The sequence below is a fragment of the Penicillium argentinense genome, assembly GCF_028826775.1.
Source record: "Penicillium argentinense strain IBT 30761 chromosome Unknown utg000004l_segment0_segment0, whole genome shotgun sequence".
Taxonomy (NCBI): Eukaryota; Fungi; Ascomycota; class Eurotiomycetes; order Eurotiales; family Aspergillaceae; genus Penicillium; species Penicillium argentinense.
The window spans coordinates 4,948,164-4,966,177 of NW_026622663.1; the positions used below are offsets into that span (position 1 = coordinate 4,948,164).

The 18,014-nt window shown below is 46.9% G+C and overlaps 4 protein-coding genes across 4 annotated transcripts; 1 reads left to right on the top strand and 3 right to left on the bottom strand.

The window, feature by feature from the left end:
• Positions 1–3,014: 3,014 nt before the first annotated feature.
• On the bottom strand, positions 3,015–5,736 carry N7532_004780 (SLC26/SulP family anion transporter; the record flags this gene model as incomplete). The annotated part of the gene is made up of 4 exons (XM_056617274.1): positions 3,015–4,561; positions 4,639–5,182; positions 5,244–5,389; positions 5,442–5,736. The coding sequence occupies 4 exons, from the start codon at positions 5,734–5,736 to the stop codon at positions 3,015–3,017; spliced, it is 2,532 nt and encodes an 843-aa protein (XP_056477631.1).
• Positions 5,737–11,631: 5,895 nt separating this feature from the next.
• N7532_004781 (class I SAM-dependent methyltransferase) lies at positions 11,632–13,185 on the bottom strand (the record flags this gene model as incomplete). Its single annotated transcript, XM_056617275.1, has 10 exons — positions 11,632–11,722; positions 11,770–12,198; positions 12,253–12,439; positions 12,499–12,524; positions 12,600–12,716; positions 12,763–12,804; positions 12,853–12,882; positions 12,931–12,987; positions 13,033–13,082; positions 13,144–13,185. 10 exons carry the CDS (start codon positions 13,183–13,185, stop codon positions 11,632–11,634), a joined length of 1,071 nt encoding a protein of 356 aa, XP_056477632.1.
• A 1,325-nt stretch (positions 13,186–14,510) lies between these two features.
• N7532_004782 (uncharacterized protein) lies at positions 14,511–15,744 on the top strand (the record flags this gene model as incomplete). Its single annotated transcript, XM_056617276.1, has 2 exons — positions 14,511–15,416; positions 15,508–15,744. The coding sequence occupies 2 exons, from the start codon at positions 14,511–14,513 to the stop codon at positions 15,742–15,744; spliced, it is 1,143 nt and encodes a 380-aa protein (XP_056477633.1).
• Positions 15,745–16,055: 311 nt separating this feature from the next.
• On the bottom strand, positions 16,056–17,655 carry N7532_004783 (DNA-binding domain-containing protein; the record flags this gene model as incomplete). The annotated part of the gene is made up of 4 exons (XM_056617277.1): positions 16,056–16,080; positions 16,112–16,620; positions 16,855–17,030; positions 17,274–17,655. 4 exons carry the CDS (start codon positions 17,653–17,655, stop codon positions 16,056–16,058), a joined length of 1,092 nt encoding a protein of 363 aa, XP_056477634.1.
• Between the last annotated feature and the right edge of the window lie 359 nt (positions 17,656–18,014).

An 18,014-nucleotide genomic window follows, 5' to 3' on the forward strand; every position in this document is an offset into this window, starting at 1 on the left:
TTATAGGCCCCACCCAGTCCTTTGAACATGATATCGGCCAATCTTTCGTCGACAGGCTCGACATTGTCGAAAGTGCCAAAATGGGAGTATGATACCAATTGGCGTTGTGCAACCTCAACTGTAGAAGTAAGCTCAGCAATATCGACAAATCCTTTCGAGTTACCCGACACCCCGGCCGAAACGGACTTTCACCAACCAGCTTCCGGGATGCAGGTCCTAGCTGATTCTGTGACGGAGTCAAGCTCACCGATTGCGGTTGCGCCATGGCCAAAATATCCATGACGTCCGCCTCCAGAGTTGGATGTATTGGCTGGTTATTTGGGCTCTCTGAAAGGCTGTGCTTCTGAAGATTTTTGCTTCTGAAGATTTTTGGAAATCGGCTCTGGGGATGAATGCGCCGTCATGGCGACAGAGATACTCCCCTTTTTCCTGCGTACCCAGAATATCAGTGCCTCGAACGGCTAGAAGTGATACAGCACGTTGGAAGCTGCTCGTGTCGACTTTGCTACTGTCGCTGCCATAGCAGAAGGAAGGGTGATAGGCGAATTGGGTGCTGTTTCTTAATGTATTTCCGGAAACTGGTCATTTTCTAGTCTAAATGTACCGTTAGTTTCGAGGGTGTCATTTTGGTTGGTTCACTTACATCGCTGGTGGGAGTAGTCTTCGACACACTAGGCGTCGAATGCAATCCAGAGACTCTGGGCCTCCTTTATTCTGGAGGTGAGGGCTATCTTCAGAACTTCGAGGGCAAAATCTGGTGAATTTAAAGACGACGAGTCAGATCAATATATATCTATATTCCGGCTAACCTTGAGCGGCTTCATTGAGATACCTTTTCAGCTTACGCTCGTGGGGGCTGAAGTGAAGGCTATTCAGCGACTGACCGAATGCTCCCAGCATCATTCCGACTGCAGTCGCTCCGAATTGATCCTTTGCATGGAATAATCCAATATAAGGATATATAGATACATGAATCAATTCGAACTTAAAGTGAGGTAGCATAAATAATAGCCGAGCTACGCGATGTCCATAAATAATAAAGCGTCCTGCGTCTGATTCGCTGATGCCTGATCCAGCAGGCCAGCAACTGTGCGTTGCCACTGCGATTGAGCCATGGATATCCTAAGTGTGGGAGGATCAGTGAGTGGATCAAGACGGCTCAGGTGAGGATCAGATTCATGGTCACTGAGTGGGTCTGGAATCGCTTCGGTTTCTGCTGCGGGCACCCTTCCGTTTTACAACGTATTTGTTGTGATAAAATTTTCATATTGTACCGGAATCAATTCCTGACATCACGGAATTACCACCTTTGATTGGAAATGAATCTTTGCATGCTGTATATAAATTGACAATTTTCCTGTCTGAAGAATGCAAGCTATCATCCTCTGAATTACAACATATCCAACTGAACCTTAAGAGGATATTCCGGACAACATGGCGAGGCGGCGTTATTGGCCATCTGCGGAAGCTTTGCCCCACTTCCCCCCGTCGCGGCACTGCCCCCTAGGAAAGGCGGGAGGCGGAATTCCGTAGCAGATCTTGCTCTGAAAGGACGGCTAAAGGTCTAGATTTCCATGTACCACAATTAGTTTCCCCCATAGATTGTTCGGTAGGAATAAGTGCCTAGTACTGGAAACAGACAAGGGAGGTTGTTTGATCGCTTGCCAAGTCGTGAGCCCGCGAAATAATCTAAATGAGTTGACATGTCTTCTGGCATACTAATATTCCACGACCCGAAGGACCTCGTCGATATTGATATGTCTGTGGTCTCTGTTCACCGCCTCAAATTGCCGGTCAGACAGACGTGGCCCAAAGCTGGATCAGCATGTGTGATACTGCAACGGAACAAGACCGCAGCATAACTGCATGCTTGGCACTATTCGAGATCTCTGATTCTAACAAGATGGTTAATATGAAACCTTGACCACGAGACTGATGCGAAGGCTTTATATTCTTGCACGTACACTTGGGACTCTTGGCGTTATTTGAAGTGCGTGGATCGCCAGGTCCAGGGCGCTAATATTGTCCCCACGTGGCTGTCAGATAGGCTCCCAGCAACCCAACTTCAGATGGGCATCCTAGAAACTCTTGAATGTGACTTTGTATTTCATGGCAGGTGTGTGTAACTGTCTGCACGAGAGGGTAGTGATAACGGACACCAGGGAGAAAAGATACAAGTGAGATGCAGCAAAGTCCGCCGAAAGCTAGCTCCATTCGACTAATTGCCATCATGAATGGATTCCATTTCGAACATGAAGTCGGACCAGCCATAAATTCTCTCCGTACCTCCTCATCCTTGGTGGGTGGATGCAAGTTCCCGAGTGTCTATCATAGACCGTTTATCTATGCAAAACTTGTCCTTGGATGGCATTATATCATTATTCACGTCGATGCTCAAGCTCGGTCAAGAACGCCATACCTGGAGCACACTCATATGGTGGTTCTACGCCCGCCCTTCCTGTCCCCTCAAATCTACCAGCGTCTCCGAAATCCCAGCGTACAAATCTCCCTGGGCCGGGTGGTGCATCATGTATATAATCGAAACCTGAAAGAAGCAACGTATAGACCATCATGTCCTTGGGATTGTCAGCAGTTTCTTTTTCATCTATGGATTGTTATGGCCTAAGAAGTGACTGAACATAGCGGGAATGCATGCGGTAGTCAAGTTGGAAATTTCATCTAATCTCTACTTGAATGCCCAAAACGTCCTCACTTTCTACCGAATTTCCGCCTCAAGATTATGTACACTTAGATGACTTGTTTGATAGAAATCATGAAAGAATAAGGCAAGTGGTGAGACTGATTCCGATCTTTTCTGTAAAAGAATATAATGGAAATTTTATTTTTCTCTTGCTGCCCTCCCAGAGCTGCATCCAAATAGTCTATATTTACGTAGTTGCCTCATCTGTCTTGCGAACCAAGAAATAGCTTCGCCAGAAGGGACATCAGAATGGTTGTTTTGAATAACCCTCTATTTGCGGTGTTATCGGAGTCATTGAAGACCTTATCCAATTTTACTCCGGACCAGATTTCTCAGAACCTCGAGTGTCCGAGTTCTCCACCGCGCTCTTCAAAGCGCTCATGAGGTCAACGTGGAAGAAAGGTCGGTTTAGACCTTGCACCAATGCCACTCTGAACCGGTTCTGGTAGGGCTCGCTGACTGTGAGGTCGGGCAGCGCCTTGACGTTCGAAGTACTACTGCCACTAGATAAACACTCAGCCTTCTGCACGTCGAAATCTGTTGTTTCGAGTCGTGGCCGAATCCCATCCTCCATATCATGCACCTTGCTGTGATGCTGGTCTACTATTCTGCCTTCTTTTTCGTTGTTCACGATCTCGGCGTGGACGGAAGCAGAAGAGCTGTCTTCAATCTTAGCAACGCTGAAAATGGGTTTCCAGCGACGGATTCCATCTTCCGAGAATGACGTTGGGTAACCGAAGCCTGCAGCAGCAAGTCCACGCTTCGTCCAGCGGTTGTTGATATGGGCAAAGTGCCACTGGACCGAGTCGGGCGATGCATACATATCTAACTGATTGCGAACATCAATCAGGTTCTGGATTGAAGTCACATCGACATGGTTGACAGATGAAAAATCAAGAATAATGGCCTTGAGAGTCGGCAAGTGCGATCGGTCTTCCTCTTCTTTCCCCCGACGAGGGCCAGGGTCATTCCATGGTCTGTTTCCAGGCTGGGCGTAGGCGGCTGTGGTTGTTCGCCGCGTCTTCTGGAATATGTTTTGAACGAGATAGTCCGTGTAGTGGTTGGAATTCGGATAGTTGAATCCTTCCGAGAACCGGTAGATGAAGATACCCGGATGAGGCTCTTCCACCTCAATGTCAGGGTTCGAACCATCAGCGCGGCTGGTGGGCAGGAAGATGGACCGATCGTGACTCGGTGAGTTTTCCGACACTATGGGTAATAATCCAGTGCCTTGTTTTCCATTGCCATCCACCATGTCATCACCCACCACTGAATGAATTGTCACTCTGCCCAAGAACTGGCCACGAGCCTTGGCCGCACGGAAAAGGAACACAGCGAGAGAGAGGCAGATAGTGCAGTAAACACCGTCTTCAATTTTTGTGAAGATGCTGACAATCACCCCAATGAAGAAGATGATGGCGTCAAATGGTGAAACACGCCAGAACTGGTAAACAGCGTTGGGGGGGGTAATCAAGTCACCAACGGCGTGAATGATCACAGCACCAAGGGCAGCTTCCGGAATGTAGAAGAAAAGTTCTGTTAAGGCATAGATCGCCAGCAGAACAATAACTGCTGTGATCACTCCAGCAAATGGGGTCCGGACTCCTGCTTTTGATTTGATGGCAGTCCTAGAAAATGATCCCGTAGCAGGATAGGCGCCTAGGAAAGGCCCAAGCAAATTGGTGGCTCCAATAGCAATCATTTCCTGGGATGGGTCGATGGAATAGTTGTTGACACGGCCGAAAGACTTAGAAATGGCAATATGTTCTATCAGGAGAACAATGACCGCAGCAGGGAGGCGGGATGCAAACAACTTGACGATCTGACCGTCGATAACAGGTACTCCGGCATTTTGGAAACCTGTACGAAGTAAGTATCAAAACCCATATTTAGGATCTAGTTCCTTTCGAAATAAGACGGTTCTCGCAAGTACTCACCTCGCGGGACAGTTCCAATGATATCGAACAGAGGATCATCTTTTCGATGTAGGTTCACCGCGGCGCTGACCATGATATAGAAGAGAATCACAAACACAGTGCGCACAGTCGACAAAAAGAAGAACAGCTTAGCATGGTGAGGGATCTTCTTAGCCGCATAATTGCAGCCAAAGCGGATCAAGTACAGCATCGCCAGCGCAGTGAACCCTAGCGAAGCATCGATCGAAGATGTGGGGAGATATTTGAGGGTCCAAATGATGGTCTGGTAGGTTGGCCCATATGTGCTGAAGTCTGCTGTCTCTCCGAGCAACTTCGAACATTGTCCAGCAATTATATTGATCGCTGATCCTGTCATGAAAGCCGAGATAGCCGGAAGAGGGATAAAGTCAACGATGAAACCAAGTCGGAGAAATCCCAAAGCCGCGATAATTCCGCCTGCAACGATGGCTAGTGCAGATGCGACAACATTTCCTGGGATGTCTGGATTTATCATCTTGGCCTCGTGTACAACCCCACCGACCAAGGTGGACATGACTGCGACGGGCTAAAAGATAGAACGATGAATTAGTTCAAGCTCCAACAGGCGTTGCAGAAAACGGACTTACCCCAATTGTGATGTCCTTTGAGGTGGCAAACAGCCAGTAAATCAACACTCCCATGAACGAGGTGTAAAGACCGAATTGCACAGGTAGCGCGGCCAGTTTCGCGTACGACATGCTCTGCGGAACAACAACACCTCCAACAGTAATACCTGGGCTTGAGTCAATATGTAGGGTCTCCTAAATGGCAATTGAAGAACATACCAGCGACCAAGTCACCTACAAGCCACTGCCAGTTGTACCGGGTGATCCAGCGCCAGAAAGGAAAGATATCCAAAAGATACATGCCGACATCGTGAAGGGATGGAATATGTTCTTGGAGCCACTCTGCTGAGGTCGGTTCTGGTTCAAAATAAGGGACAGTATCGGCGGTGCCAGCAGAGAACGCCGACTCGCCTCGTGTGACCGAATCACTGTTGGCGCCAAGGGGGTCGCAATAGGTCTTCTTGATACCTAGTAATCTTGCGACCCCACTACTGACTCTATTCTTACCCGGCATGGTTGAACAAAAAGACGAAAATCCGGAAAAGGTGTTTGGTTGTGCTTGCGCTTGGGAAGAGGTGATGGAGGCCCAATCGACAGGATATGAGACAATGAATAAGAAAGAAAAAGATCCTGTGCAATCAATGAAACGAGTCTTGAAAAATGAGCACAGGAGCTTCGAAGCTTGCAGTGGAGAGTGACACGACTAGAAAACTCGTGGTGCAAGTGAGGTATAAATAGGTGATGGAGGGGCAGTAATGGAAATACTCGGCAAAAGTACTGGAACTCACGTCAACTGGAGTGCCGCAGGCGAGAAGCAACATCTCGCCACTCATCTTGGAGCTTGACGACCCAACTGGCCCTTCGACTACGAAACATCATGATCAGCCGTATCAGACTTCGTGGGTGTGGAGCACCGTCCAACCCAATTCAAAGGTCCTACCCACCGGCGCCCAAGAACCCCAATGAAAAGCCCGTACGAAGCTAGAATATTCTGCCAATTTCCTGATATCAGTGTGTACTTGACACAGAAATTTCTGTTGTTTCCAAGACTTCAGGCTTCTTATCAATGAATAGCTTCGCCTTTGGTTTCTTCCGGTTCGTGCCCCATAAGCAATCAACATCCTACTCTGCTTCCTTGCAAATCGTAGGCCTAGGGCTAAAGCAAACGGTAATTTCTTGCTAATGGTTCAGATAAGCTCTGCGCCGACATCATTGCCTCCATTTATCAATGCCCCTTATGTTTTACTATTTTTTTTGATGTTCTCAACTGGATTAAGGCCTTGGTAGGTAGCAAAGTTGGGTGGAATGCAAATAAGCTTTTGCCCTGCCGCCACCGTCTATCATAATCGATTCTCTAGCGCAGTCCAGTGGTCAATGATGGCGGAATTTCGTCTGTTGACCGTCAGCCGTGATGGCCCACGCGTCTTCAAATCTTCGCAGTTATTGATGTACATTATTACAGACACCCCCGCCAATTAAAGAGTTCTATATCCGGCGCCCGTACCGGTGGATCTCGTGGGGACAAGGTTCATGTGGGTCTGAACTAACCAATCATAAAACGAATATAATCACGTCATTGCGGTGATTGATGGTGACACTGTCAACCACCGAAGTTGAGATCAAAGTGAGATCTGATTTGCGGTGCGGATTTGGGATCCAGACTCTATTTAACACGTGGGAAGGGTGACTGCGGCAACTTCGAATCATTTCCTTGAATGGCCTCGGCCCCAATAGCAGGCGCAGAAAATTCTTGCCTGACAATTTCTTTTGTCAAAAGAAGTACAAGTGGTTACTAAATTTTCTCTCGATCTGGGAAGTGGTATTCTACCACTACTGTCAGGAATATTCAGCGACTACCCAATTTCCTATTTGTTTTGTATGGTAAACCGGGCAGATGCAGAACTCTCGGGATGAACAATATCATATTAGTGCGTATATGGAGGCCCTCTCAAAGGTGATCTGTTACGCATTGCTATCTGATCACGGCGAGTGGTAGATGCGGCTTGGCACGATCTTACCCTTTGATCGTCACTCTTCGACCTGTGGTGGTCACGTGTCGGTGTTGCTGACAACTCCTTTCTCCCTTGCTGCTTGAGTTGTGCACGTGACCAGGGTTGCGCCTAGTTCCTGGGAATGGTTGGTTCTTGATGGCTTGTTAGTTGGCTGCAGTCCCCCTGTTGGAGGGTTCGTAACATGATCCCGGGGGTAGTTTTCATCCATCAATCGATCACCCGAGATTGATTCCGTCAATATACTAGCGCGTACGGATAATCCTGCGATCCGACACTCTATTTAACCCGTTTCCTGCCCGTAGAACCGTGTCTCGACCAGTGATGACGTATATGCGAGCTCCCCAGAACGGGTGGGTCCACAGGAACACGACAAATAGGGAGATCAGCGGCTCCCGCGTTAAAGTTTAATTACTGTTTTAACCCCACCCCCAAGGTTGTGCAACCAAATGCCTCCCCATTTCAAGTATTCCCCATTGCAATCTCTTCAGACGCGGTATGTAATTGGAAGCTAACGATCTATCGTGGATGCAGACCGATAGTGGGAACATATTACTCTCGCACACCAGTATCACTAATATATAGACTCGGTGTCACGGGCCAGTGCCCGGTATTGGTCACGTGTGTCACGAGACCTTGGCGTGTTGACGTGGAGAACGCTCACGGAACTTCTCTCTTCAATCTCTTTGTACACATTTCGTGGTCTAGTTAGATTAAATTTAAGTCTGGCTTCAGCCCTTCACACTCGGAGCACTAAGGCGGTAGCACCCTCCCTAATAAACCGAATATTACGAAACTTGTGACAAGCACAGCCAACTGAGGGGTTACGACCTACCGATGGGCCACCGAGAGCCAACCGATTCTGGAACAGCGCATTCGTTCCATAGGTCACGTGATCATAATGGGAATCTCAAATGCAAATGTCACGTGATGGCCCATCCTATCGTAGGATATCCTTATCAGGAAATGGGATCGGAGACACTGAGGAATAGGACCCGATCCTATCGGGAAATAGGAAGGATTATATATATAAGGACATTCATTTACGCACATTTATTTAGTTCTTCGCGATCAATCATACATTGTTACTTGGATCTAGACTGTCAAATTCCTATGGGATGTTACGCGTTGCTATTGTGACGGATGAACCTGGGAATAGCCTCATCTCGTGGAAGGATGCCTGAGGCATAATATTGGGTCGTTTGCACTACGCGTTTTCTGGGGACCTAACCCCTCTTTTTCTGGCGGACTTTCTTTCTTTCTCTCCTTCTTCATCTTCGAGGTTCTCGTCCTGTAGGCACCGAATGAATCTGTTTCTTTCGAACGGCCTGCAACGGCTATCTGGTCACGGTGAGTGGTCAACCGTTGATCAACAACTTACCAGTCGTTGATCGGTACAATAACGATATGTGCCGGTGTGTCCAAAAACGGCCCTCTGAGCACCACCGGTAATCCTTAAGTATCGACTCGCAACCGTACCGTTGCCGTAGTAGGCCTTATACGGGCTCGGGTCCTATTGAGTAACTTCGAAGGATGTGCCAGATAGAGCGCTAAGTAGGTCAGTCTGAAGAGCCCCCCTACCTGTAGGATATTTGATCTAAGTAATAATGTGTAATTGATCGCGAAGAACTAAATATCTGCGTGTAAAGGAGTGTCCTTATATATTGAAGAGGGGAACGCTCGATGGCAGTACGCGCTGAGACGTGCGGGTCGATTCAGCGGAAAACCACCACAAAGCACACGCGTAGCTGTCAGGAAATAGCGAGAATCCCAAATGTAGGGGTCAGGTGGGGAGGTGTAAGAAAGTGTATTCTAGAACTAGTGTTGGTATCACCAGCTAGGTACTGTGTACACAGTTAAGTGGACAGCATGCGTGCTCGAAAAGCAAAAGTCAATTGGTTCATGTAGATAGATGTAGATGTGTACCAGGTCCGGTCCAAAATACCCCTGAATCCCATACTCCGATACTCGGTGGTCTCAACACCGGTGCCGCAGCTTGGCGCAAGGTCACCCAGCACAGGAATGTGATCTATCAGTCACCAGCGGTAAGCTGCCGCTAGCTTGTTCTGACAAAAGGATATGTCCCGACAACTAGCTATCCGGCCACTGTATACTGCCGCCCATGTCACACAGCCTGGATGGCACCCACGTAGTAGGGGGAGGGGTCTCCCCACTACAATATATAGTCTTTCTGTATACTCCTGCGGCTACACTTAGAGTCACTGTGGGAGTCGACGTATACTCTATTGTATACCCCCGGTAGACCTCGCCACGACCCTGATATTGGGTCCCTCCTACCGACTCGCGTCCCGGACCTGGACGGTTCCGGTTCCGAGCCTTACGACCCGGACCGACCCTCAGGGTCATAAAATCTCGTCAGGGTCACCCTGACTACGACCTTGACTACCCTGGATTGCATTATTCTTTTACGCCTTTCCTGGTTAGGATGAATAAATTGGCTGACATATCATTATATATTACTGTTTCTTATAGTTACCTGTTCTGTATGTCTATGATTCCATCAATTTTCATCCACCCCCTATGTAATTCTTTGAATTAAGTCTTTTGAATACGTCTTCTCGCTTGGTAATACTAAACTTGCCCTCTTTTCTATCTAAGAGGAATTGTTGTGGTGTGTTTTATAGAAAGTTGGTGAAATTGGTGTGTAAGGATGCGGAAATATATTTCGAATGTATGAGATAGTTGCACTACATTCCGCAGAACTTAAACACTATCCTAACTCCTGTGGTGATGGTCTTCAAAACCTAGTCAGTGACCTAGGAAGGACCGTGGCTATCGCAATGAAAGGGAAATCCTATGGGAATCCTATCCTATGCCATAATATTCGGGTGGGATTCGGGATAGGAAATTCTCTCCCACGGTCAGTCTGACTACCCTGAGGGTCACCCTGACTACCCTGAGTGTTGAAATATCACGGTTACTGGGATAATCATGGGGGATGGGATCACGTGCATGCATATCTACCTGTTCACCAGTCTACTTGTATCTTACACAATCAACTCCCCTCAACAACATGAACACTGAAGCATCACTTATAAATCAAAACTGAGGGTCACCCTGACTACCCTGAGGGTCACCCAATTAGCTTGAGGATTTGAATAAAAAGCGGGGTTTAGATGTGATCTATCAAGCAAACAATCAGATAATGCAGAATCAGCATGTACCTCTACCCCTAAGTCCTTTCGCCTAACACCAAAGAAAAATCTCGGTAAGTCCTTCCTTCTTATACACAGCTTCATCATGTCTCAGTCATCTGATATATTCCTCTCCTCTATACATGATGCGCCACCTTCGGATTTCCTTGAATACGTTGCTAATTCTACACCAGCTCAGCCTTTCTCCCCCGTCCCCTCCGGAAGCCAACAGACCGTGTACGAGCCTCTGAAAGCCCCCGAATGCCTTAAACTCGTTTGCCCGGACCGGATCAGAACATACATTCTATATTCTCCAGAAATGAGTGATGAATTTGTGACTTGGTGGCTTCAGACCGACTTTGGGAGGAAGAAACGGATGTCTTGGGATGGGAAACGCGCAAAGTGCTGGGAATACTTTGACCAGGTCGCCTTAGACAGAAATGGGAAACCAGGAGTTATGTGCCAGCAATGTCAGAAGGTTCTTGATCACCCTGGTTGGGCTCATAGCGGAACAACTTCAATGAACAAGCACTATAATGGGGTGACTTGTCGGAAAGCTGCCCTAGCCAAAAGGCAGAAGCCAAATATCAAGCTGGCATTAGAGCATGCTGTATGTTCAGCATCCTATTATCGGCTTTATTTTACTAACTTACTTCTACGCCTAGGCTCAGAATACACCCGTACGAACATTCGATACGCGTATTTGGCAGCAGAAGCTTGCGAAGCTTCAAAATTCAACGAACGCTAGCCTATCAATCGTCATAATATATAACAAAAGGCCCTCTGTAATGGGAACTTGGCCGATGGTCATCATTGCTTTTGACGAGCGAATGCAGTTGGCTCTAGCACTGTTGCCGCCCCCCCGGGACGGTCTCAAGCCATTGCTCCCTACCCAACCAGAGATAAACAAAATGCTTCAGCCCTCAAGTGCTCCAAGTGGAAATCAAATAGGCCAAACGACGATCCTCGAACAAGCTTTATTCAGTACACCATCCAGTGGTCCAACCGAAGCTTTCCAACTCAAAATACCATTCTCACTCACTCTGTTACGGGCCGTTCGAAAGAAACACATTCATTCGGTGCCTACTTACGAGAATCTCGAAGATGAAGAAGGAAAAAGAAAGAAAGAAAGAAAGTCCGCCAGAAAAAGAGGGGTTAAGTCCCCAGCAAACGCGTTGTGCAAACGACCCAATATTATGCCTCAGGCATCCTTCCACGAGACGAGGCTATTCCCAGGGTCGTCCGTCACACACTCTCGGTCTTGATGACCGGCCCACGACCAGACGACGCGGGAGAAGGTTCATTAGGGAACGGCTTTCGTGCCCAAACGCGACGACTAGATCTCATCAGCGACATCACAACAGAAACAGGAAAAAAACTCACGCGCGCTCATAGATATGATGGCGAGGATTCTGCAGCTCAGCCCTCAGCTTAGCAACATAAACAATAACTTCTTCCTGGGTCCATGGGTGCGGAGCACCGTATTTCGTAAGCAACCACATTGCCCAGCCCTCCATACCAGACATCCAATGCTGATAGTTGACTGTGCCAGCCTCTTTGTACTTCTGATCGCGAGCCCATGGGCCAATGGGCCACTTGTACTGTTTTTCATGGATCTCAACGAAACCCGCATCACGGACGGCATCTTGCATCATGTCAATTGTTTCGAGCGGCCGGCCCGCGCGCTTGCCGCATTCAGATAAGGCGGGACCCCAGGTCCGCAGGACATTGTCGGCCGGTAGGCTATCGTCGTCACATTCGATGTAAGGGCTTGCTTCGAGTTGCTCAATCCAGCCGCCCGGGCGAAGGTTGCTATAATTTCATTTTAGACTGAGACTTGTGTGGAGTTCAATGTTGGGGGCTTACTCGAAACATTGCTTGTACACGCGGGCCCATTCCGCTGCGTCGAAGGAGCCGATCATGAGGCGCATGTGGATTAGATCTTGCGGTTCATTCCAGGTCCAGTCTTCGGCGATATTGTCGACTTCTAAGATGCAGTTCGGTGGCATCCAGGTTACTGGTGGTGGGAAGAGGTCGACTCCGCGGACCGTGGCTGAGATCTGGTCAATTTTTTATGCATTTAAAGTCAATGTCGGTTTTAATCTGACTCACCCATGGGAAACATGTCGGCAACATCTCTTAAGAAGGATTAATATGATTCTTTGCGATGGCTAAAAGAGGGCAGGTCGCAAGGGATATTATTTTTCACTTACACAGCCCAATTACCCTGACCTGTTCCAATGTCGAGGATGTTTTTTGGGTGGTCTCCAATAGGCGAATGGAAGAGCGGGTTTTCTCTCTCCGAGTCCATGACAAGGGCAACCAAATGCCTGCAATGGTCAATATATATTATGAACATAAGACGAGTGCACATACCCAGCTTCATAAGTTTCGAACATTTTATCGTCCGATGGATTGCTGATCAAACGTAAGCGGCGGTGCCTCTACCACGGAATCCATGCTTACAGATATTCTTTGCGGCTCAATGTTTGATACCTGAGACAGAATGAGCTATGAATGGGAGCCATGATACTGAATGCCTACCGACGACCATTCTCTTCCAGTCCGCGATAAATTGAGGAGCCGATCGACGTGGTTTCCCTGAGATTGTCAGACTTGCGACTCGCGAATTGAGGGGACACTTACGATTGCCAGTCATTGTCATAAGGCTGGGCGCTGCAATAGAGATCGGGATCCTAGTTACCGGTCAAAGACTTAGAAACATTAGACAACACAGCTAAAGAAAAAAAAACATACGATGGCGATTTCCGGTTCCACGACCTCGTGTCGCTTGGCCATTGTTGATTTCTTTTCCGTGCAAAACGGGACAACCACCTAGGAGGACAGCTGAAGAGCTATAAGTATATATGTACAAGGGAGACCATGAGAAGGACGAGTGAACACAAAGTGGAAAAAGGGGAAACGTTGGGGAGAGAAGTGGGGTAACTCCGATGATGCCTGAGGCACAAATGTCAGCCACGTACTTTATTTGCATGTGACGGACGAATGGGATGGCGACCTAAGAAAGCGCCAGTCCCCGCGCGTGAGAAAAGGGACAGGTGTCTTGTCAATGACAACGCATGGGAATGCTCCATTAGTCAAGGTGCTTACTTAGCTCCGGAACTAAATCCCGCGACATCCGATGGGCGGTGATTGGGTGTTTACTCTCTCGGGGCGGCCACCTCACCGCTCGGCGATCGCGCCGCACTGCACCTCAACATGTGGTCTCCGGTCCCGTTCACATCAATCACCATCAAAACACCATCATCACCAACCCTCACCATCAACACACCATCAGTTTTGGTATCTATACAACTCTAAGAGGGAGTTGACTGCCATGATTGTTCAACTCCAAACTTCTTATGGCGAGCGAAGGCTATGGCTGACCCGAAATTCCCGGGCGGAGCTGAGTGGCAAAGGTCCATATTGCTTTCAAGGGAAGTTTGATGAGGACCTACAAATTTCTCCATTCACACCAATCGCGGCGAGCTATGTCGTTGAGTCGTCTGATCCGTATGCTGATCCTTTGAACAAGCTTAAAATTATGGTTACATTGAAACAAGGAGACAAGAAAATCATGCACCCTGTAGTAAATTCTACTAGAGCGCCTTTCGATGCTGCCTCTGCAAGCCAAAGTTCCCGTCTGCTTTTCCTCATGAAATGGTGGTGGTCCAGCTCAGCAAATTGCATTTCAAAGGGTTCCAACAATTTCAGGAGAAAATCAAGAATGCCTCCGCGACTACGTGCAGACTTTTCGATCAGGTTCGTGAATTTAAAAGACACTCCTCCCAATTTTGATATACTTGGAAGTATAAAGACCCGATTAATCGTCGTAAGAGACATCCTTTCCCAATGTGGGCGCAGGAGGGTTTTGCAAGTTGGTACTAACCGGCCCCACATAATAATTTACGAATATTACAGTGGGAGGTCATAAGTTTTTAACACGCTGTTTGCCCCACCCTCCTCACCGCTAATACCGCCTACCTAAATCGCGTACTATAGAACACGCTAAAATAGTTCGTCGAGGTCGCGTTAGTTGAAAAGACATATTTCCTCCTCATTTGCCTGCCATTTGCCTGCCATTTGCTGCTTTTTGCTGCTTTTTGCCTGCGATTTTGCATATTATGGCTCGTTCGAAAGAGCTTACACCTGCTATTCGAGAGCGTATCTGCGAGCTCCATGCGATTGGGTGGGGATATAGACGTATTCACCAGCGTTATCCCTATATTCCAATCTCTACTATTCGATATTCAATTATCAAAGAGCGTGAGAGACACGAAGGTGTCTCGAAGCCTCGATCTGGCCGGCCAAAAAAGCTCTCAGAAGCTGAGAAAGATCGTCTCTTGAACGCAATTCATGGAGACCCAAAGATTCAATATGAAGATCTCCTTGCTGAGGTAGATTATAAGGTTAAAAAGCGCTCTATTCAACGCCTTCTAAATGCTGAAAATATGCGGAAATGGCGATGTCTTTGGCGACCATATTTAACTGATGAGCATGCAGCAAAACGACTCGCCTGGGCATATCGCTATCGCTATTTCACCTCTGAAGATTGGGCTCGAGTCTTTTGGTCCGATGAATGCACAGTTGAACGAGGAATTGGTATACGCAGAGAATGGTCCTTTATCCGCCCCAAAAATCAGCCTCAAGAAGGGCAAGTCCAGGGCCTCCCGTATAAAGGAAAACAAGTTAAACAGATGTTCTGGGCCGCCTTTTCAGGGGCTGAACGACGGACTGGACTTATCCCACTTTTCGGGGATCCGAATTCAGAACGACAAGGTGTGAATCGCTTTGTTATTGAGGAGTTATATCGCCGAATCCTTCCTATTCTAATGCAGAATGAGGATGGGATATTCCAGCATGATAATGCTCCTACACACACCGCACGCGTTGTCCGAGATGCCCTAGCTGAGATGAATATTGAGGTTATGGAGTGGCCACCTCATTCGCCAGATTTGAATCCTATTGAGAATCTTTGGGCTCTTCTTAAAGCAAAGATTTATGAGCTTCGACCTGATCTTATTCATATTGTGATAACTCAACAGAAGGGATTGTCTGGTTCTGAAAACTATCTGGGGCATACGGTCTTATATACACTAGCGTACTGAATCGGAGATTCAGTATTCCGAATGGAACTTAGTAAGCCTGTTCCACACTGTACTGACTGACCTAACCAGGGTTGTCAGTACCAGACCATACCGCGTATTCTGTGCCAAATATCACAATATGAAAAATAATGATGAGACTAAGGTTATTTTAGTGGACACAGCTCAGCAAGCGTGGGGTGAATTAGAAATACGTCATTTTCAGCACCTTTCAGCTACTATGCCACACCGTGTTGAAGCAATTATTGAGTGAGAAGGGTGGTATACTAAATATTAGGTTGCTATCGGGGAGAAATATATTATACTGAAGGTTTTTGACTGGCAGAATCTTATATAATCTAGGGGGTGTGGGGCGGGTGTGAAAAACTTATGACCTGACACTGTACTCGACCCTCCTACGGAGGGTCCGCCACCCAAACGCTAGCTACCACCCAAACGCTAGATTTTCAAACATTTCAACTTCAACTTCAAATTACATCAACACACATCGTAGATTTACATATTTTATTGGATAAAAGGTTATATTAGGTCCTAAACTATACAAATCCAAAAAATTGGGGTTTTTCAGACGTTTTTGAGCTCGCCCGTACTTCCTGATCTCTACTAAGACCTTCTTCCACCTCTGTCTCTGCCGCTTTTGATCAGCTTCCTCACTTAATTTATACTCCTTTCGCTTTATTTCCTTGACTTGACTAGGAGATATAATACCAGTGATTCTTGCATGGCGTCGGGAGGCATTCCGCCGAGCAAGGCGTGCAGCTGTAGCAGCTTGAGTTGTATCAAACTGGCGCTGTAATTCGGATGCCAAGGTCACAGTCATTTCAGCACTTTTTCTGAGTTTTTCCAAGGCCTGTTTGTAGTGTGAAGAAGTAGGATTATGAGTATCAATATAATCACTAATCCTTCGCACTTTTTTGGCTGTTTTTGGGGTGCTGAAGTCGCTATGTTGTGATGTTGTTGGTGGTGTAGTATCTCGAGATCGATCATTATCATTGTCATATAAAGACAATTCATCTGTAATTAGGTTTGAATTAATTGGCCAGAGGCCAGTTAATTTAAACCCATACTTGCTTGTTTGAGGACGAAAGGTCTTATGACGAATTTGAGTAATTGCATAGAGAAATTCATCCTTTGTGAACTTTGTGCAACCAGTCGCTGTTGCAGCTTCAATCGCCTCACTATGCCAGTGCTTATAAACATTAAAAACACCAACATCAAGAGGTTGCAGGATATGACTTGAATGTGGAAGTAAGAAGAATAATACTATATTATTCTTCTCACAAAACTGGATGAACTGCCTAGTCAAATGGGATCCAAAACGATCACATAAGACAAGGCGTTTTGCCCCTTTTGTACGACTAACTGTCCACTTATGAAAGAGCTGGATCCACTGGTAGGCTAAAACATCATTCATATAGCCAGTGTCAGTGACAGCAATATGCTCATCACCATGTAAGCCTTCAAACCATCGTAGTAATGCCTGTCTTCCACTCAGAATTATAAGTGGTGGACAGGTAAAACCATCAACCGAGATTGCCTCTAAAACAGTAACAGATTCACGATTTGTGATAGAACAATTAAAGAGTTTCTTTCTTGGCTCTCTTGTGATGATATATTGATCTTTTCCAACACCAATTTGGAAGCCTGTCTCATCGAAATTGTAGATATCTTCAGGTAGGATACCATGCTCAGTCACAACACGTTGATAGTCCGTAAACCATCTTTCAACCACTGATTTGTCTAATGCAGTAGCTCTTTCGATATCGATAGCTCTCCGGCGACGACGGTAGAGTTCAGGATGGCGTTGAAGAAATCGTGCTAGCCAGTGTTCACCGATTTGTGGTGGTTTTGTGTTCTTGTCTGAATGAGCTTCTTCAAGAATTGAATTGGCAGCAATACTGATTTGCGCACGGTTTATCGATAACCCGACTGTATCAAAGTAATTGATATACTCGCAGAGAGCTAATTCTTGTGCAGGATTGAGCTTCCGACCGTTAGGTTGTCGAGTGAAAAGGGATTTTTGCCCTTTCCAGCGCCGACGAAGCCGATCCACAGGAACCGCGAATTCTCGCGCAGTTTTCGCGAAATTGGGCTTTGACTGATCTTGAAGTGATGCCAGGGCTTTGAGGACTTGATCCTCGATCTCTCGATTATTTTTAGGCATTGTTGGTGGAGTTGTTGATGATCAAAAATATGGTGTAGGTAAAAGTGAAAATCTAGCGTTTGGGTGGTAGCTAGCGTTTGGGTGGCGGACCCTCCTACGGAGGGTCGAGTAATATTCGTAAAATATTATGTGGGGCCGGTTAGTTGCTTCATGGTCGGATTGAACAGGTGGTGATTTCTTTCTTTCCGACCTCATCAGGTACAAAACAGCCAGCGCAACCGTTATTGCGCTTACCGGGCTGTTTGTTTGTAGCATATTAGCATTTCATGTGACGTATTTTTTCAGGCAATGTATTTTTTGTATTATCGAACGGTGAACAATGATCAAAGAAAGCGAGGTATTTGGAAGCAACATTTGGT